A 22,424-nucleotide genomic window follows, 5' to 3' on the forward strand; every position below is an offset into this window, starting at 1 on the left:
TGCGTGTGCAAGAGAGAGAACTCTCTCACTCTAACATGTTCGGTGACATCAGCAAGGGGGGAACCAGTAGAAACTTCAGCTGGGAACTTAGGGCGAGGATAAGGGAACTTTTATCGCAACTAAAAATACACAGACAGGCTAGAGAGCAGAGCTGGGAGATGAAAGGAGCAACTCCAGGATTTTGCAACAGTCACATCCACTGCAACACAAGGAATGAGAAAAATTTGCACGAGACTTTAGCATAGGCAAGAGAAAACACAACAAAGACCCAATCAGAGGCTGGCCACCCCCCCTAAAGTGTGTGGATGAAGAGTTTGTGCAGCACTCTGTCCGAGTTAGAGGAATTGATCACCTAGGACTCGGTGACAGGAGTTTGCGTTTGTGCTGAGAGATTTGATGGATGTTTAACCCATCTAGACAGACTTCACTGGCTTTGCCTGGAGCTTTTAGGGTTTTTTTTTCTCTCTTTCCCTCCTCCCCTTCCTTTTTTCTAATCAAGAGGTTTTTTTTAAAAACAAGGCTGAGGAGAAAGCTCAGGAATACTGTTCAGTCTGCTGCCTGGAATTCCTCCCCCACCTCCAACCCTGCTTTTCTGAAGAAACTAGAAGTGCAAGCTGTTCTGAGCCTCCCTTTCTCTCTCTCTCTCTCTCTGTAAGTCAGAAGTTTCAAAGTGAAGGAAAGTTGGAGGGAAAGGTTGAGGATTGAAAGCTGGAATCTGTCGTGACATTAGTGTGCAGGATAGGTCGGAGATTCAGGACACAGGCTAACAGGGGGCTGGTGATTCTGCTATGTAATAGTGTCTGCTGCAAATTAGAAGCTTGAGGAGTAAGATCTGTCTCACTGGGGGTCAGCATTGCTGAGGGCTGTGCCGACTGCCTGCGCTCGTGGAAAACTTTTTAAGCTGATTAGTGAAAAGGAAGCTGAACTCTGTCGGAGCTGTTCCTGCCCCCCAGTCTTTGAACTCTCGTGCTTTCTCTCTCTCTCTCTCCTTTCTCTCGCTCTTTCAATCATTTCTCCTTTCTGCATCCCCCTGAATGGCGAGATTTAAAGACAACTTTGCAGGATTTGTCCTGCTCACACTGGTGTTTTGTGGAGCTTGCACCCATGCCTGTCCCAGTCGCTGTGTCTGCTCTGGATCCAATGTGGATTGCCATCACTTGGGATTAAAGGCTGTTCCGAAGGGAATACCCAGGAACACCGAGAGACTGTAAGTAGTGCAGAATTATATTTCATTTATGTTCATGTAGTTAAATCCCCCTAACATGAAACTTGTACATTAACAAATACGTTTTTTTAAAAAACTGATTTTATTATTGTCTTGTTTATAAATGGATGATGATAAATGATTTAAAAAAGGGTATTAATTTTGTACTGTCGTTTGCCTTCCTGGGTGGATAACAAGGTGAATTAATTAATTCCAACTCCATCCAGCCAAGTGTGTGCCATCAGCAATGTATCTGCTCAGTGGTGTTAGACAGAGTGACAAGACAGCAACCCCACTGTCACCATTTCAATGAAACAAGTTCTTAAAAAAGTGTATCTTGGAGGAAGGGAAAGGGTAAGGCTCAGGACTCAGTACATAAGCAGATGGTAAAGTGGCATCACATGCCAGTAGTGCTGTGACAGGTAACGCCATCCATTTGACAAGTAGATCATGCTGTTGTGCAATGCCCTTTTCACTGAGGTTCTATGTTTTCACTTTTGCTAACAATATCTGGGGATGAATTTAAGGCATTAATATTATCAAAGAAGGTTCGAGCGGCATCGTAAACTTCAGGAATGAAGTCTGAAAGGTTTATTACAGGCACTGGATACCCAAGCTGCTTGAAGTCACAGCCATATAACATTACATTTTAATGCTATCCACATACTGCGGTTGATTCTGGTGATGTTTTGAATCCCACTGCTGTGCAACATTGAGCAAATGTACCCTGTACAGTAAATGTCTGTTGACATCCGTAAAGAAGAATTGATGGTGTAACCAGAGCAAGTTCGTTGAGTGATATCCATAACTAATGATGTGGGGAGTGTTGGCAGTGGGAACATCTACTATGTATCATTTGCTTTGGGACTTTTCATGACTGCCAATGTCATGGCCCAACCGGGGTCTGGCACCATCTTTGCACAGGGTATTTTATAGTCTGGAACTTTTGAGTTTGTATAGCGCAGATTCACTGAAAAAATGTGTTGAGCAGTGACAGTGAGGTATGTGTGGCCTCCATGGGTGGCACAACGGCACAGTAGTTAGCATTGCTGCCTCACAGAGCTAGGGACCCAGATTCAATTCCAGCCTTGGACGACTGTGAGGGGAATTTGCACGTTCTCCCCATGTCTGCATGGGTTTCCTCTGGGTGTTCCGGTTTCCTCCTGCAGCCCAAAGATGTGCGGGTTAGGTTGATTGGCCATGTTAAATTGCCCTTTGGTGTCCTAAGATATGTAAATTAATGGGGTAATGGGGATTGGGCCTGAGTAAGGTACTCTGTTGGAGGGTTGGTGTAGGCTTGATGGGCTGAATGGTCTCCTTCTGCACTGCAGAGATTCTGTAATTCCATGATTGTATTCTATGAGTGAAGAAAAAGTTTATTATTGTGACAGAAATGCTTTCTCTGCCACTGTACTGAAGGTGCTGGGCAATCCTGCGAGTGCCAATTGTACTAATAGTCCTTCAACACATTGGATAAGCGGCTATTGTTTGTGGATAAACCTGGACAGTCAGCATTCTGAGGCTGTCTGGTCTTCAGTATGTTAACAGCTAAACCCAATTCCGCCCAAACCATACATTGACCTTCCAGCAGGGGTCAGTGAATCGTGATCATCAGCAGCCACAACTGTCGTGAGCTAACAGCTAACAACCCAAACCAGGGGCTGAACATCCGATGTCCATGTCTGAATGTTCCAGTTACACAACATACAATGCACGTACATGTTGGCAAAGTCCTAATATCGCCAGATCACTACCACGCAGCGTGCTTTATTAGTTTTAAAATCATCACAATATTTACGTATCAGGCCATGTAAAATCACTTTACTCCTATTTCACGTTGCAGCGAATTATTTGCATGTGGTATGTGATTATTTTACATTGCTGTGACCTATTAGCTTGTGCTTGGGTTACTTCACAAGATAAATAAAGTGCTTTGAAGTGCGCTGTTGCCATGTATGAAACACGGCAGCCAATTTGTGCTCAGCAAGGTTCCATAAACAAGAATGAGATAATGAGCAGATAATCTGCTGTTGGTTCAGGGCTGTACATTGGCCAGGACTCAGGGGAAAACTACCCTGCTCCTTTTAGAAGTAGTGTTGTGGGATCTTTTACATCTGCCTGAGGACACGGTGGCACAGTGGTTGGCGCTGCTGTCTCTCAGTGCCAAGAACCCGGGTTCAATTCCAGCCTCGGGTGCCTGTCTGTGTGGAGTTTATACCTTCTCCTGGTGTCTGGGTGGGTTTCCTCTGGGTGCTCCGGTTTCCTCCCACACTCCAAAGATGTATGGGTTAGGTTGATTAGCTGTGATAAATTGCCCCTTAGTATCAGGGTGGTTAGCAAGGTAAATGTGTGATGTAACAGGGGTAGGACCTGCGTCGGTGCACACTCAACGGGCCAAATGGCCGCCTTCTGCACTGTAGGAATCCTATGATTCTGTGACTTCCAAATGTAAATCACTCCCTCAGCTCAAGCGCCAGCCTGGACTACATGCTCAAAACTCTTCTGCCTCAGAGGCAAGGGAGTGCTTCCACTGAGCCAAGCTGACATGTCAGGAAGTGAGCCATCAGGACATATCTTCATCTGTTTTGCCAATCTTGACGTAACCCCATGAGTCTTCCTGCTTGAGGCTGATTTCCCTCATTTGAGCTGCTAACAAGCTTCAAGGGTTCTGCGATAATTCTGATTTCAACATTAAAATATTGTGACTGATTAATGCAGTGTGTTACACCAATTAAATCCCATTTTGCATTTGAAGATGATGGGTTGCTAATGACAGCACAAAGGAGCTGAAACTCTAGCCTCCTATATGTGGGATTATGTGGCATTCGAACAGAAGTCTAGGAATTCCAATTGGCACACTTCACATAGCTTAATACTCTTGTACTACATTCTTGTGTGTGCTATTTTTACGTGAACATTAAACCATCTATTCTCAACAGGTTAATGTCTGCATAGAAATAATACACACAGGAAAGTAGTACAAGTGTATTAAACATCTGTTCAGGAGGTTTGCCAATTGGAATTTCAACCCGATGGAATTTAAACGAATACCCCTAAATGACAGCAGTGTTATCACAGAACAGACTACAAGCAGGTGAATCAGCTCCACATGGAAACCTTCCTTCTGAACTCCTGGGTTACCTTGCGTGATAAAAATGAAACATTTTTGTCTGCAATTGATTATTTTGTTGGCCTGTTCTTCTTTTCAGCTCTCAGCAAACACCGGTGTTGTATGAAATTAGTTTCTGCAAAGCTTTGTAAATTATGCATTAAGGCCTGGCTGACACTTTATCTTCAGGCTGAGGTACAAGGCAGGTATGATGTGTGAAGTCTTTACTCTGCAAGCTCTGGTTGCTGCTATGTATAATGAACAAATAAGTGAATGAGGCCATTCAATTTCATTCAGACATTAGTATCTTTGATATTGTGAATCACTGACCACCAAATGGATCTATATGATGTGCAGGATTTAATTGCCTTTGTTCTGATGTGTCATCAAAAGGGTTTTGACTGGTGGGTCTGACACTGAACATTTCATGGTCAGCATGCTTTATTTAAATGCTTGGATAACTTTATATCCATTACAGGGTACAGAACTACCCAAAGGCTTCATAGCAGTGTTACTGTATGTAAGAAGTAAGCAACATACTGTAGTTTCAAGGATCGATTATTATACATTGACCAAAATGCCTTAGTTGTTTTTCTGTTTTGGGCAGGATATTTCAATTTTGTAACAATTGGGAGCATATTGCTGGATTTTACACTTCCCCTCAGGCAGTTTTGAAAGCAGGGATGGGGCAATGGTGGTGGGGCACGTAAAATCCCACAGGTGGCCTTGCTGCCATCTACCCACCTACCCTTTTCCCCACTGCAATTTTACCAGTGGAAAGGGGTTATGTCGGACAGCCTAACCACCACTGGACAATTAATGCCCTTAAGTGGACACTTCATTTCTATTTCAAAGGCTCATCTACCCATTGCTGGCAGGAGAGGCCTTCACCAACTGTTTGCCCAAGCTGTCCTCATATGGGTCTTGTCAAATTTTGCTTAAGAATGCTCTTGATAAAGTGCCTTCGAACATTTTATTGTGTTAAAGGTGTTAGATAATAAAAGTTGTTGTTCTTGTTTAGCATCACATCATGCTTATCTCCTATTGATTTTGTGAAGTATGTTGGGACATTTTTCCACTTTAAAGATAAATATAAGTTGCTGTTGAATAAGTCATACAACCCATTTTCTACCATTTGTGCCCTTGGCAGATGGGTCATTGGAAGGCTGGCAAATTTCTGATGCCCAAAGTTGCATTCAGTCAATCGTTTGAAATACTTTTACCATTGAAGAGGTGACAACTATCCATGCTCTCAGTTGGCTTAATGCCCATGAGCCAGGTTTTGGTTAGGATTCCCAGATTTCCAGCAGTGTCCCGCAATTGGACAGGCTTACTGTCACAGCAATGCCTCTTACCCCTCCTGTCACTCTGTGATGGCACCGGCTGCCATTCAGAAAGGCTTGGAGACGCGGTGTCAATGCCCACTGCCTTAGAGAGCTGGGCCTACCTTGTACACCACAGACAGTCTGACATCACTGAGGGAGAAGGGGCAGAAACTAGAAGCTTGGGGGTAGGAGGAAGTGGGGAATCAGAGTTGGCAACAGTAGCTCTGTTATAATTGATGTTCTTCAATCTTCTAAAAGTTAAGGAGTTTGTGTGGTAGCCTGTGCGACATTGTAATAAGATGGCCCATGTTTGATCACTGGATCTTCCTCTATTCACTTAATTGTTAGGTGAGTGAAGGGACACTCCCAGTCAGAGGAGACATAAGGACCACTTATAAGGTGGCTTTATGACACTGAACCAAAAGAACTATTTAATATAATTACCCAACACTTAACATTTGTTTATTATTGATTTTCACAGATGCCAGCAAAATTCCAGCTGTCCTTTTTAAACCAAACTGATATTTTGAGGGACGGGCATTGTTATCATTTTCTGCAGCTCTAAAATTAATACGATTATAAAGGTAGTGAACAGCTTCATTTACTAATTAACAGATTGTCTGCAGAGTAGCTCTTGCATCGTCTGCAATCTAGGCCATAGTTAGTATGGTGGCACAGTGGTTAGCACTGCCACCTCACAGCACCAGAGATCCAGGTTCATTTCCCGCCTTGGGTCAGTGTGTGGATTCTGCACATTCTCCCTGTCTCTGTATAGGTTTCCTCCAGGTGCTTTGGTTTCCTCTCATACCCTGAAATACATCTGGTTAGGTGCATTGGCCATGCTAAATTCTCCTCAGTGTACCCAAATATACGTCAGAGTGTGGCGACTAGGGGATTTTCACAGTAACTTCATTGCAATGTGAATGAAAGTCTACTTGCGACACTAATACATAAACTTTTTAAACTTTTAACTAAGAGGCGCCCAGTTAAAGACACTCCTCAAGTAGTCTGTGTGGTCTAAAGAGATCTGAGATTAATCAAAGTTTATTTACTGTTTGGTGAGGGCCATTTGCCATTCACTAAGTGCTTGGACATTTCTGGGCTGCAGATCAGCACGCCTTTTCTTTCATACTTTGGGCAATTAAAGCGTGATGTCTGGAATCTTTGGACGCTCTCCTGCATTGTTACTCATGGTTAGTATGGACTTTGCAACCCATGAGCTTTATTCTATCTACCATTCAGACCTGTCCCTTTACAGTAGATACTCCCTATGGAAATCTAAAGAACTGTAGCTGCCAAAAAGAAAAATTCCTGAGGTCAATTTGAGGTTAGAAAATTGTGAAGTTTTAGGCTCCAAGTCAGACAGGCAAGAAAGATGTGACTAACTTCCTTTCTGTCACTGCAATTATAGGGGTAGGTGGTGACATAATAGCATTGTCACAGGACTAGTTATCCAGGGTAATGTTCTGGGGACCTGGGTTCAAATCCCACCATGGCAGATGGTGAAATTTGAAGTCAATAAAAATCTGAAATTAAAAGTGTACTGACAACCATTGTCCATTGTCTTAAATACCCATTTGGATCCTTTAGTGAAGAAAATCTGCCATCCTTGCCTGGTCTGGCCTACAGATCCACAGCAGTGTCCTTAAATGGCTTCTGAAATTGCCTAGCACTCAGTTTTGAGGGCAATTAGGGACGGGCAACAAATGCTAGCCCAGCCAGCAATGCCTACATCCCCTGAATGAATAAAACAAATCAAATGTGACATCTGTTGTTTTTTTTTAAGTTTTAAAATTTAAGTTTAAAGTTTATTTATTAGTCTCACAAGTAGGCTCACATTAACATAGCAATGAAGCTAGTGTGAAAATCCCCTAGTTGCCACACTCCAGCATCTGTTCGGGTATACTGAGGGAGAATTTATCATAGCCAATGCACCTAACCAGCATCTTTCAGACTGTGGGAGGAAACTGGAGCATCCAGAGGAAACCCATATAGACATGGGGAGAACATGCAAACTCTACCAACCTGATAGATCCTCCAAAGAGATTTTTGCATTTATAGATGAGTTTTTACAGGGCCTATTCAAAGCAGGAATAGCTTTCTCTTGTTCTGCATTTTGTGTTTCACATTATGAAACTGGGGAGGTTTATTTTCCATAAAGCAACAGGAGCTTGTCTGGTTCTGTTTTACTCTGCCTCATCTCTTCATAACTTATAACGCCTCTATCATATCACCCCTCCTCTGTTTGAATAAAAATAACCCCATTACCTTTTTCCAGGATTGAAAATGTGGAAGTGAATTTCCCATTGCGCCATCGGCAGGCAGCCAGTTTAGAGTGTGCATTTCCCAACCAAAGAGTGGTCATTTGCCAAAACCGGGGGGGGGCGGGGAAAGACATGTTCCATTCCTCAGCAGTATCATCCATCAAGCGTGGAATTAACCAAACAAAAAAAAAAGTCTGGGCTGCAAGGTTGAAATCATTCCAGGGGTGAGACAGGGAGTAGGAGCAGAGAAATGCAGGTGGACTGAGTCCATTGGCAGGATCTGAGGTTTAGACTGGCCGAAAGCCAGAAGCCAGTCATCAGGCTGCGGTGGAACATTTTCTGACAGGTCCAATCCAAAGTTAATTCATGCACCCGGGCCTGAGATCAAGCTTGACTCCTTCCTGTAGTGCACTGGGCATGATCAAGTCATGAGAGGTTTGTTTAATGTTGCTCACCAAGAACTACCGGAACAATGCATTTGCAGAAGGTAATGATGAAACGAGACATTTGCACGAAATGCGTAACTTTGCAAAATTTCAAGGAGAATAAATTCTTCTGGTGATCCAGCCTTTAATCAAAGGTTCAAATCTCCCAATTCGAATCTGAGGCAAAGTTGAGAAAATAAAGATAGAAAAATTGAGGAATTAGCAAAAGAATTGAATATTGGTGCTTTAATGAGTTATGCAACTGAAATGGTCAGAGACAAATTCACATTCTGTCAATTCCTATTTGGAAATTTCCAATCCCCGCAGTGCTATTAAGAGGAGATACTAGGTAAATGCCAGATAGTTGCCCATAGGGAGTATAAATCAGAAGTCGAATCTTTTGTGACTGTTCTCAGCCTGACTGGGGTTTGATCGCCAGCCTTTGAGTTAACAACCGGATTCTGTCTTCAAGGTTAGGGGAGGGAATCTGTTTTTGATTTGTAATCTACTGATTGCTGTTGAAAATTGGGTAAATGTGGACGTCAGACGAAGATTGACCTGGACTTGTGTATAATTGCTTGCGTGAGTGAATGGCCTCCCAGCTCTAACAATTAAAGGTTCTTCACAAAGAATGACCACTTCATAGAATCATAGAATACCTACAGTGAAGGAGGAGGCCATTTGGCCCATCGAGCCTGCACTGACCACAATCCCACCCAGGCCTTATTCCCGTAACCCCACATATTTACCCTGTTAATCCCTGACACTAGGGTCAGTTTATCGTGGCCAGTCAACATTTTTGGAGTATGGGAGGAAACTGGAGCACCCGGAGGAAATCCATGTAAACATGGGAAGAATGTGCAAACTCCACACAGACAGTGACCTGAGGCCGGAATTGAACCGGGGCGCCTGGTACTGTGAGATAGCAGTGCTAACCACTGTGCCAGCCCATTTGGGTGAGATACTGAAGGTTCTCTGGCAAGGTTAGAGTGGCATCACAGGAGGAAGGGGAGCGGCTGAGCGCCTGCTGTGATGAGCAGAAAATACTGGGTTAAAGACAAAATTCAAATAAATTCAGATGTTATTGTTTGAAGCTGGCCCAGTTTCAGGGTTCGTACAGTGCCAGTGAAGCACGATTTTTCGTCAACGTTTAATCTGACTGAAAACTCCTGGGTCCAAGCCAGGCTTTATTCTTACCTGTTGAAAGTCAATGACCCAAGGAACAGCTTTTGTTCCTCTGAGCCAAATGACCAAACATCATCAACCCAGCTTTCAGTGAGCCAGACTCCAAAGTCCCTTCTTTCTTCCGAGAGGCTGGCTCGCTCTTTTTGGAGTCTGTGTGGTTTAAGCCATAACAAACTGTGGGCTTGGCCAAGGCCCAAGTCAGAGAAGTATATATTTTAGATGTGTAACTGTATATGTTAGGCACATCACAATTTAAGATTGTTAATGCACTCAATCCTGCTTTTATAAGCTAACTTGATCTATCGCAACATCTGATATAACAAACATTGTTTATGATTTTCCCGTTAACGGACGTAATAAAATAAAATATCCCAGAGACGAGCCTTCAAATTTGTTCAGACCATGAACTTGGTTCAGCTTCAGATCAGTCAATGTTTGAATGGTTCAAAACTAAATTCCAAACAGATAAATAAACTGAGAGCCATCGCCATGATTGGTAGTGAATCATGTGGGTAACTAACCTATAGTAGTGATGTTTCCTTGTTAGATCATCAGTTAGGATAACTAGGTGTTCTCTGCTTACCATACCATCAACAGCATTCATAGAATCCCTACAATGCAGAAGAGGCCATTCAGCCCATAGAGTCTGCACTGGCTCTCTCTGACCTGGTGTTGTCAGACTTTTTACTGGCTCTCTCTGACAGAGTATTTTACCCAGGCCCTTTCCTCCACTTTATTCCTGCAACCCCATAGATTTACCATCGCTAATCCCATCTAATCTCACATCTCTGGACACCAAAGGCTAATTTAGTATGGCTAATCCACCTAACCTGCACATCTTTGCAGTGTGGGAGGAAACCGGAGTGCTTGGAGGAAACCTACGCACAGACCATGACCCGAGGATGGAATTGAACCCAGGTCCCTGGTGCTGTGAGGCAGCAACGTTAACCACTGTGCCACCCCCACTGGCAATGGATTGTGTGGGTGACAGCCACCACACTGCCTGTGTCCTCAACGCATATTGTGAAATGACCTTCACAGTCCTAATATCTCAAATTTACATTCATAGAATTTTACAGCACGGAAGGCCATTTGGTCCATCATGTCTGCACTGCCTCCCACAAGAACTGCCCAGCTAGTCCCATTCTCTGTAGAGCTCTAATCACTTTCAAATATGCATCTTGCTCTCTTTGGAAATCTCCTATGGAATTAGCCTCCACAACAAGCAGTGCATTCCAAATCCCAACAACTCTGAGTGAAGAAGTTTCACTTCACCTCACTCCTAGCTCTCTTGCTGGCCATCTTTAAACTGTGACCATCTTAAGTCACTGACCTACCGACCAGTGGAAACAGAATATCCTTCTTTTCCCTGTCAAAATTGTTTATCATTCTGAACACCACAATAACGTCACCTCTTAATCTTCTCTGCCCCAAGGAGAATGAGCCCAATTTCTCTCATCGTTCCTTGCATTCAGTTGCATTCAGATTTTTACCAGACATTGGCCAGGATTCTCCAGCCTCATCTGTGATTGTGCTTCTCCAGTCCCACTGCGGTGAATAGAGATTTGGCTGAGCACCAAATTCCCCATTCTTGCTGGCAGGAGGTGGGATGGAAGACATCGGGAGAATTCCAGCCATTGTCCCGACATTTATTTGCTTTTTGATTTTTATATTATGTTTGCGGTTCATTTTAAAACTTCCTAGTGAACGTATTTCATTACAACAGGCATTCCCTCTGATATTTAACATAATGTTTAAGATAAATTTTACTCCCATTAGTATTTAACATATATCTCAACTGACCATTCCCTTTGTCTGGTTTTTAAAACCTATCCCAGTTTAACAATTATGCCCATTCGTATTTAAAACCTTGCTTCAATATAACATTCACACTCTCCCTGGCATGTCACATACACTCCGCTATGTCACACACTTTCTGGCATGGCTACACAACCTCATATCCCACATCTTGGTACAGCACAATCCAAGAAGTCTTAAAGATGCTGTGATCATGACAATTCAAGAAGGGAGATAAGTCCTATTGAGGTAAATACGGAGAGCCTCCCTGCTATCTGCCACAGGGAAGATCATTGCAATGAACTTCCTCCAGTGCCATGGTGTGGCATTTGCCCACTGAGAGGCACCACATACATGATCTTCATTGCAGGGCAAATTCAAGAAAAGTGCAAAGAACTGCAAAACTGCCACATGGTCCTTTTTGACCTCTTGCAAACCTTTAGGCGCAATATTACCTGCCGTTTAGGCCACACTCCCACTGTAGTGAAGTCGTAGAACATGACAGCCAGCCAACTCTCTGTTCACTGCAGTGGGAAGGGAAATTCCTGCCAATGTGAACAGTGGTAAGATTCCAGCCTCAGACTTTTGTCAGCTACAAAAGCTTGTGGAGGATCCTCCTCAAATTTGACTACTCTGTGGTGAAATGCAAGCCATGATCCTCATCCATGGCACGTTGACAGATTCCATCCCAGTAAAAACTCTATCCCTCTTCATTTTCCGTGCTGCAACATTACACCTTACCTACAGGTGTGGAGATAACCTACAGAACAGATGGTGGGTAAACTGTTCAACCTCTGCTACTTTAAATCCAAAACCAAAGCTACTGCAACCTCAGTCATAGAGCTCCAGTGTGCATAGAATCGTAGAGCAGGATAGGTGCAGGAGTAGGCCATTTTGTCGTTCAAGCCTACACCATCATGGTTGGTCTTGCATTTTCAGTATCCCACTCCCACTTTCTCTCCATATCCCTTGATCTCTTTGCCGCAAAGGCCACATCCAGCTCTCTCTTGAACATATCTAATGAACTGGCCCCAACAGCTTCCTGTGGGTAGAGAATTCCACAGGTTCACAAATCTCTGAATGAAGAAATTCTTCCACACCTCAGTCCTGAATGGCTTACCCCTTATTCTTAGACCGTGACCCCTAGTTCTGGACCTCCCCAACATTGGGAACATTCTCCTGCGTCTAGCCTGTCCAGTCCATCAGGATTTTGTATGTTTCTATGAGGTCCCCTCTCATTCTTCTAAATTCCAGTGAGTACAAGCCCAGTTGATCCAGTCTTTCTTCATATGACAGTCCTACCATTTCAAGAATCAGTCTGGTAAACCTCCGCTGGACTCCCTCAACAGCAAGAATGTCCTCCTCAGACTAGGAGACCAAAACTGCATAAAATATTCAAGGTATGCCCTCACCAAGGCCCTGTATAACTGCAGCAAGACATCCCGACTCCTACACTAAAATCCTCTTGCTATGAAGGCCTGCTGTACCTGCATGCCAACCTTCAGCATGTTCCATCATAAAATCCAGATGGCGCTTGCCTGCGTTCACTCAGAAACTGAGCTCTAGGTCATTGTTGACACATTCTCTGAAACATCTTAGAAAGCAAACCTTTCACTAAACACCCAGAAAGCTAAGATCTTCTTCTGACCAACTCCCAACAGCTCCAAACATCAATTAAGATCCATGGCAAGCTCCTGGAAAATGTGGAACACTTTCCGTAACTTGGGAATTTCCTCTTGGCAAAAGCAAACATAGATGACAAAATTTATCATCACATCCAATGTGCCAGTTCAGCCTTTGGCCAGCTGAGGAAAAGGAGTATTTACGGACCAGGACCTCAAACTAGAGACCAAGATAATAGTTTACCGGGCAGCAGTGATCCCTTTGTTCCTATATGCTTCAGTGACTTGGCCAACCCACAACAGGCTCCTCAGAATACCAGGGAAGTATCATCAATGGTGCCTCTGCAAGATCCAAACATTTTTTCTTAACCAATGTGCTCTGTATTGAGGTGCTAATAACTCAAAATCAACTCTGCTGGATGGTATGTGTCCTTGGTGTTCCTGATCAAGACTTGTGAAGCAATTACTACACTTTGAATTCAGTTATGGCAGGAGATGCCTAGCCAGACATTGGAAACACTTTAGGGATGTTCTGAATAGATCAAATATCCTTGCCAACTCATGGGAGAACCTGGCTTGTGACCTACCAAAGAAGGCTCATTCTAGAAGCCCAAACACACTAAGAGACTTAATCAGGAACATGCAGAGGTGAAGACAATACATCTGAGCGAGTGCAGAAACGTGCAAACAACCCACCTAACCAAGCCTTCATGCATACCTGTGCCACATGTGGCAGAGTCTGCAGATCTCACACTGGAATTATCAACCACCTCGGAGCGAATTGAAATGGTGTGAGAGCAAGTCATCCTCAATCCCAAAGGTCAGCTTAAGAAGGCTACATCACACGTTCTCTGGCACTTAATACTTTGCTATATCACACACACACACTCATCATTTAATAAGAACATAAGAACATAAGAAATAGGAGCAGGAGTAGGCCATCTGGCCCTTCGAGCCTGCCCCGCCATTCAATAAGATCATGGCTGATCTGTCGTGGCTCAGTTCCACATTCCCGCCCTCTCCCCATAACCCTTAACCCCCTCTCTTATCAAAAACCCATCAACCTGCGTCTTAAAAATATTTAGCGAGGCAGCCTCCACCACCTCAACGGGCAGAGAATTCCAGAGATTCACCACCCTTTGAGTGAAGAAGTTCCTCCTCAACTCCGTTCTAAACCGCCCCCCTTTATCTTGAGGCTGTGCCCCCTAGTCCTACTGTCCTTTCTGAGCGGGAAGAGCCTCTCCACCTCTATCCTATCCATCCCATTCATCATCTTATACATCTCAATGAGATCTCCCCTCATTCTTCTAAACTCTAACGAGTACAAGCCTAGTTTATTCAGCGTCTCCTCATAGCTCAACCCCCTCAACTCCGGCATCAGCCTAGTAATCCTCCTCTGCACTCCCTCCAAGGCCAAAATATCCTCGCGTAAGTATGGCGCCCAAAACTGCACACAGTACTCCAGCTGCAGTCTCACCAATGCCCTATACAGCCGCAGCAAGACCTCCCTACTTTTATATTCAATCCCCCTTGCTATGAAGGCCAGCATCCCATTTGCCTTACTGACCACCTGCTGTACCTGCAAGCTGGGTTTTTGCGACTCATGCACAAGGACCCCGAGGTCCCTCTGAACTGTCGCCTGCTGCAGTTTTTCTCCACTTAAGTAATAATCCTTCCTACCATTATTCCTACCAAAGTGGACCACCTCGCACTTGCCAACATTAAATTCCATTTGCCAGTTCCTGGCCCATTCGCCCAGCCTATCTAGATCCTTCTGCAGAGTCTCCATCTTGTAGTGTGTCCATTCTATTATCTTCATTTTTTAAACAGTCGTCTTCATTTCTAATCAATGCATCTCCTATTTCACCCATAATGAATTGTTCAAGAGCAATCTACATTAACCCACTCTCTGGTTTCTCACCATTATTTTTGTCTGGCCTTTGTTCGCAGTGCTTGGGTGGTGCAGTTAAAATTTGGGACTTAACATAGTTTGCCTTTTTTTGGCTTGCCTATGTTCAACACAAAGAACTATGTTGTATATTGCCTTAACATTTATCTCAAGAACACCTTAAAGCTGTTCACCTATAAATAACTTAGTTAAACTGTTGTCACTTTGCAAGTCAAATTGATATTTCAGAACACTTGAAAAGCATCAAATAAATATTGATCTTTTTTGACATTTGTTGACTTAACACATTATTCCTGTCATTGTTCACTAATTTAAAAAAAAATTGGGTGAGATTTTATGGTCTTGTTCGTCCTGAAACCGTAAAACCCTACCCGAGGTCAATGGAGCTTTCCATGGCCCATCCCTTGCCCTCTCTGATTCCCGTGGCAGTTGGGACAGTAAAATTCTGGCCATTGTCTGCAATGATGACACCTTTCCCTTGGAGTAACTGAGGACATTTGGAGCATGGAATGACCCAGGATGTTGCCAAGCAGTGCGCCATAGAGAAAAAATTGAATTTTATTGAAATAAGCAAATGAAGGGGTCACCTTCTTCATAACAAGAATCCATAAATATTGAGTTGTAATCAGTTAGCATATGTTTGATAGTGTTCGTGAAAGGAGAAATGTTCGCTAGGATACACTGGTTGATTTATATGCTGTTTTGGCTATTTTCATTTTCCTGACATGGGATTTACCAGGAATGTGCATTGATGCAATGAATCCATCAATATATTTGTACTTTTTAACATGCTACAATTGTATAGGGCTTTAGGTGAGACCACATCTGGAGTAATCTTTGTACTTAAGGAAAGAGATACCTGTATTAGATGGGGTACAACATGTTGCTTGATTCCTGAGACCAGAGGATTATCCCATGGGGAGAGACTGAGTAAAATGGAGGTGATCTCATTGAAACATAGAACATTCTGACAGTGTAGATGCTTAAAGGCTCTTTCCCATGATAGACTCCAGAATCCAGGTGGGTGGGGTGGGGCGTGGGAGTGGGGGAGGAGGAGTTGCGGAGGGGAGCAAGGTGGGGGATAGTCTCAGGATAAGGGGTCAATTATTGAGATGATGAGAACATTCTTCACTCAAAGAGTTGTAATTCTTTGCAATTCCCTACCTCAGTGGGCTAAAGCTGAAATAAATAGGCTTTTTAACCTTTTGAGGGATGTAGGAATTAGGTATGAAAGTAGAATTGATCTTATGAAATGCTAATGCAGGTTCAGGGGACTGGAAGGCCTACTCCTGCTCTTGTAACACGGTAAGATCATAAGATATATGCTGCAAGATATAGGGTGGACATGACTATTGACTGACTTACCTTGTCCAGGGATGTCATGTAATGGAAACTAATGGGAATATTGGACAGAAGGCACAAAGGAAATTCAAATACAAATAATTACCGTAAGGCCAACACAGGAATATGAGAAACCTGTGAGCTGTCAATGTATTCATATTCAAACTAGTCCTCCTCCAAATCCTTTTTCTTCCCTAAAAGAAAGTGTTAAGGGATTGATTTGTCCTTCTGATGCACTGCTCATTAAGATCAAAAAGAGTAAGTGAAAGTTAACATTTTCATATGGGCAGTTTCTGATTCAGTTCAGACAATTCATTGCAGGCTAACTGAAGTATTAGCAAGCAGCGCTCCACCTAATTTCATTTTTTATATATAGCCAGTTAGATAGCATTTTAAGGATGTCACTCAGCAGCCTAATGTCTATAGCTGTATCATGGGAAAGATCCAGTGGTGATTACTTTGAGATTTAAAGGGACGTGTGTTCCTACATGCCGAAGCTTTCAGGCTGACTCCGTTTTAGGAGAAAGTACAAAAGTCCATTAAGCAACGATTTTGTTAAATAGTTTGTGACTGGAGTTGCTTTGGGTGACATCAACCAGTACGATTTATTGATATGATTTCCAAATAGAATGGGGATCTCATTTTCTTTGTCTCAAAGAGACAAATTGGTGTCAAGTTTTGTCCAATGTATTTATTAAAGCTTTGCTGGATATGAGCCACTAAATGGATTGGGCAGCCGGAATGAAATCAAACTGCTTTGTGAAATAGTTAGCCATCTGTGAACATCCTGTAAGAGCTGAAGCAGTCTGGATTTGGAATTTGTCATTCAAGATTTTGAAAAGGGTGTCAAGGTGCAGTGTAAAGCTTAGCGGAAGGAGAACCCAAAGTGGATTGTGAGAGAACCTCCAGTTCCATTAACAATGCAAGTTTTCCATGTGCTGCTTACTGTCAATAGTGGCTTTGTTTTTAACCAGAGGACACAGTTTCATTACAAATCGAGTCTTGGTTTTTCAAATGAGTTTAGGGTTCACAATTCCTCACTCGACTAATTTGAATTGATTAATTCTCTCACTCCTAGAGAGAAATTAAAAATAAAATGTGCCATTGGTGCAATGTAAGTTTACACATCTAACCAGACCATTCTGAACCTGGGCATATCAGATATTGTGAGCCTAAGTGTTCCATTTCCATTTGTCATGGACAGAATTTAAATGTTCTTACTTACTACTCTTGATAAATATGTTTGTATGGAAAATGTATGTGTTTTCTTACCTTCAGAGTGATTGTCCCAATTTAAATAATACCAGAACTTTTTGTGGCTTTTTTAAAGAAAATATTATTTATTTTCACACAATTTCCTAAGATGTTTAAAATGCAATGTGTCACTCATTTCATCCACTTACACTATCAAACACACCAAGATTAAATATAAATAAAGGTAAAACAATACAATTTTAATTTTTTGTCTCGATCTATCTTTTGTGGTGGACCTGTAGTTTCTTGATGCGTTGACGCTTTAGTTGAAGTGGGGTCCTGTAAACCAAAATATTCTCAGTAAGTTGCGAGACCTTTTAGTGTCAAATTTCCCAGAGTTTGGTTCTCAGGTGAACACAAAGTTGAAGTAGGTTGGGAGGAGTCCTTCTCTCACGGTATTGCTGATTATTATCTTTGCTGTTCAAGTGATTCACAGCTGGTTCGGTGGCTTTCTGGTATAAGTCTTTCCCTGTATCAATAAAAAGAGTAGGAGTTGTCTTCATCCAGTCATGAGAGGTTACATCATATAAAAGTATAGTTTTTAAAACCAACGCAATCACCTTACACTTGCTTAATTATAATATCCAATTGATGTAAGGTTTTTACTTGCCTCATTTGAGTATTGATTTCCCCTATCTTTAAGCATCCCCCAGCTGTGTCTGGTTAATAGAACATGGATCATTCCCTTGTCCAATGCAAGATTTAAAGGCCTGCTCCTATCATAGTGTCTTTCTGTCTTTGTTACCTGAAGGTCAGGTGTCTGGAACTAGATGCTTATATTTTGCAGTTAAACATTGTGTAGGCTTTTGTGATTTGTCTCTATTAACCTTTTCACTGGACACAGTTATTAGTGTGATTTATCTTCCTCCATAATTATTAGTATGGGTATTAATCCCCCTTATTTTTCGTCTAAGGTGGATGATTAGGTTGATTATACATCCTATGTCTTTTTATCTGGAAGACCCATTCAATTTCAAGTTACCTTTTTGAATTAGTTTCAGGAAAGCAAATTGAGTCAACATCAGTTTGGACAGTTGCTTTAGTTTCCTCTGGAGACAGGGGAGTGATTCAATCCACAAAATAAGTCGGGTGCCATTAGGCAGCCATATTTTTGTGGTTGGTTTGGAAAAGTACACATTAATTTGAAGTGCAGAATGTAATAGAAAATTATACATCACTAATATTCTTAATGATGCTGAGCACAAATATATCAGGAGGAGCATTTAAGGTCACCTGGCAGCTCAGTTGATAAAGCAAAAACTTGATTGGGTCATGCAGACAATATAAAGTTTTTTGAAGTTTATTTATTCGTCACAAATAAGGCTTACGTGAACACTTCAATGAAGTTACTGTGAAATTGCCCTGGTCACCACACTCCGGTGCCTGTCCGGGTCAATGCACCTAACCAGCACATCTTTCAGAATGTGGGAAGAAACCGGAGCACCCGGAGGAAACCCACACAGACATGGGGAGAACGTGCAAACCCCACATAGACAGTGACCCAGCTGGCAATCGATACCCAGGTCATTGGTGCTGTGAAGCAGCAGTGCTAACCACTGTGCTACTGTGTTTCATTCCTGGAATGGATATGTTACCTTGCTACGTTCTTTTAATGTTATGCGGTATTCAGTTCTAAGCAATAAGCCTCTCAGCTCCAGGGACTTGGGTTTGATTCCTGGTTTGGGTCACTGTCTGTGTGGAGTTTGCACGTTCTCCACGAGTCGGTGGGTTTCTTCCGGGTGCTCTGATTTCATCCCACAGTCCAAAGATGTGCAGGTTAGGTGCATTGGCCATGCTAAGTTGCCTCTTAGTGTCCTGGGATGCGTAGGTGAGAGGGATTAGCGGGGTAAATTTGTTGGGTTACAGGGAAAGGGCCGAGGTAGGATTGTTGTTGGTGCAGTTCTGATGGGCTGAACAACCTCCTTCTGTACTGCAGGGATTCTATGATTCTGTGATATGTGTAAACACTGGACAAGGACAGAAAAGTGTTGGAACAAACTGTAGCATCTACTGTATTTGTGCATTGCAAAATAGAGGTCTATAGTATGAACATTCCTGTAGTAGTAAGGATGAAGTAAATGTTAAGGATTATTTTGCAACTGCATCCTATGTGTTATCGTGATTTGTTCTGTATCAGGACCTCAAAACTAAGGATTCGTTGGCTTCCACCTCTACTTTCTTCCTGCTATGATTTATGACCTCGTGTTTTCACTGTTTCTTGACTTATACAGAGGGGATGTCAGGGGTAAGTTTTTCACTCAGAGGGTGGTGGGTGAGTGGAATCGGCTGCCGCCGGTGATGGTGGAGGCGAACTCATTGGGGTCTTTTAAGAGACTTCTGGATGAGTACATGGGATTTAATGGGATCGAGGGTTATAGCTAGGCCTAGTAGGTAGGGATATGATCAGCGCAACTTGTGGGCCAAAGGGCCTGTTTGTGCTCTAGTTTTCTATGTTCTATGTTATTTACTCTTCTCTTCAGTTGTTCTTAAGCTTCTTCATGCCCTTCACTGTGGCCCTCAGTGACTCACCTTGGCATCCCAAGGATGCATGGAGAACTGACTAGCACTATCCTAGCATGGTGCATACAAAATGGGGTCGAAGGAGAAATTCTGCTTTACAGTATTGCATCTCAATCACTTTCTCTAAGATTCCCCTTCAAAACCGCTTAATCTTTCTGTATCTTACCCACCTAAAGGCAAGGATTTTTCCAGCCCTTCCCGAGGTGGAATCCCCGCAGTGGGTTCAGCTGGTGACAGGTTGGCTGAGCCACACAAAATGGAATAGACATTGACAGGACTGGAAGATCCCACCGGAAGCTATTGCTGAGCTGTCTCAGCTGCCGGAAAACACATGGCACTGAGGGGTGGGGGGAGGGGATTATTGGGCAGGTGTTTGTGGGATCAGCGGTGGGGGGAACGGGCTAGTGGGGCGGGATGGGAATTCCTCCCAAAGTCTTCTCAAAAGCTAGCATTTTCATTGTGTCTTCATTTCTTCACCGAATCTCCCAAATTCCTCATTATTAAGACGCCTTAGGACAGCTTGCTAGATTAAAGCGCAAGATGGTGCTCAAAATCTGAAATTTCCTGTGCGGAGGAGGGTTGATAAACCACTCAAACAATTACCTTGCAGATCTGGCAGCTTTTCTCCACTTCATGAGAGGGTTGGGATAAGTATTTGCATAAAAATAAAAGGCCCGAGGCCACTGGGAAAATATATTGAAGTTTATTTCTTTTCACATAAAAATTATCCAAAACGCTGAGCTCTTTGAAGGCTGAGGGGATTTCTAAAGGATAAGATTACTGTTGATAGCTGTGTTTCATAGTTGAAAATAATACCCTTGCAATGTTTTTTTTCAACCCTTGTTGTTACCAAAACGTCTAAAGTCAAATATCCACACAAATGTCCCAGAACATGTGTATTAGATGCTGAGTACAATGCCTGTCACATCAGTGAAAGGTTAATAAGCAGAAAAGAAAGGATTATGCAAACCATGGTGAAAACTGAACCAGATGACTTGGTACTTTATTTTTTGTCCATTCCTTCATTCTTGTTTATTATGTTAAACATCCTCAAGGAGAACAGGAGGAGCAGTCTTTCTTTTCATGCTTATTGCTTGTTGGCATGCTCTCGGGGTGATTGGGTGTTCTTCCAAAGGTTTTCCATGAACCACTTTGTGTGTCTTTCAACACATGAAGTACAAGCTGGAACCCAGGCTAATCAATTCCGAGCATGTCGTAACATAACGGAATGAAAGAAGGGGTTTTTTTTAGGGTTTTGAAATTGATGACTGAAAATTGCTTCAGGTCAATTAAGATCAGATCAAAGGTAAAGTCTTTTCTTTATTCACCGATGTTATGGATCGGATGGCAGGTGATCCTCTGGTGAGTCAGCTGAAGAATTTGTGCAGTGCAACTGTGTTTTGTAAGCTCTCCTGGAGAGGCAGAATTCATTGTCCAGGCAGACTCAAGTTATTTTTTTCAGTTTTTATTTGATTTGTGTCACAAGTAGGCTTACATTAACATTGTGTTAATGTAAGCCTACTTGTCCGGCGCCTGTTCGGTTCAGCGCACCTAACCAGCACATCTTTCAGAAAGTGGGGAGGAAACCGGAGCACCCGGAGGAAACCCACCCAGACATGGGTAGAACGTGCAGACTCTGCACAAGCAGTGACCAAAGCCGGGAATTGAACCTGTGCAGTGCTAACTGCTGTGCTACCACGCCACCCTGCAGATGCAAGAATTCTGAAATAATGCTAGAGAAACAGTTAATGTTACAAGTCTGCGTTTGAAACAGTAACCCTGTTTCTCGCTACACAGACACTGCAGGACCTGCTGAGTTTTTCCAGCCGTTTTCCTGTTCATATTGTTCTTGCTCAGAATAACCCACAATTTACCACATTTTCTTGCTGTTGGATAACCCATTCAAACAGCTATCTATATGCCACATGATTGGACTCTTAAAATGACCAACTAGGCACAAACATGAGTACACAACAATAAGGGTGGAAGTGCATGAGTTTGAAACAGACCTGATCCCCGGGGTTTCCCAGCTGGCAAGTTCAGCTGACGTTCCCCTTGAATATTGATACCATAAGATCACTACGCAACAAGGTTCATTTCTCACTGGGCATCCAGTTTCAAGGAGGATCAGTTAGTGGTGATTAATGGTGGAACCTGTCTGAATTTCCCATCCCAAGCTCACTGCACTCCAATGCTCCTGCCTTATTGTCACCCAGAGCAAGAAGAGTGAATTTGTCTCTAATCTGGTTATAAACCTGGGAATGTAATTCAATATAAATAGGTGTCAGTTTTCAGAGTACAATTATGAAATGTTGTCTATTAACAAGGCACATTATGGGCAAGGTGCCTGAAATTTTCTGATATGTTGACAGATAACACGTACTGACATGTATTGAATCTCCAACAAGAAATGCAAGGAGCTCACATCACTAAGATTGAGACCATCCAATCTTTTGCTTCAACCACTTC

General features: G+C 42.8%; 1 protein-coding gene across 1 annotated transcript in view; it reads left to right on the plus strand.

Annotated features, from left to right (window-relative positions):
- The first annotated feature begins 313 nt into the window (after positions 1-313).
- Positions 314-22,424, plus strand: part of LOC145351942 (slit homolog 3 protein-like) — a 623,540-nt gene continuing 601,429 nt past the window's right edge. Inside the window, exon 1 of the mRNA XM_080201750.1 lies at positions 314-1,207. Coding sequence (XP_080057876.1) covers positions 1,035-1,207 — 173 coding nt within the window. The 5' untranslated portion in view covers positions 314-1,034. The remainder of the gene's footprint in view (positions 1,208-22,424) is intronic.

The sequence above is a fragment of the Carcharhinus amblyrhynchos genome, chromosome 13 (assembly GCF_965287045.1).
Source record: "Carcharhinus amblyrhynchos chromosome 13, sCarAmb.v2.hapA, whole genome shotgun sequence".
Classification (NCBI taxonomy): Eukaryota; Metazoa; Chordata; class Chondrichthyes; order Carcharhiniformes; family Carcharhinidae; genus Carcharhinus; species Carcharhinus amblyrhynchos.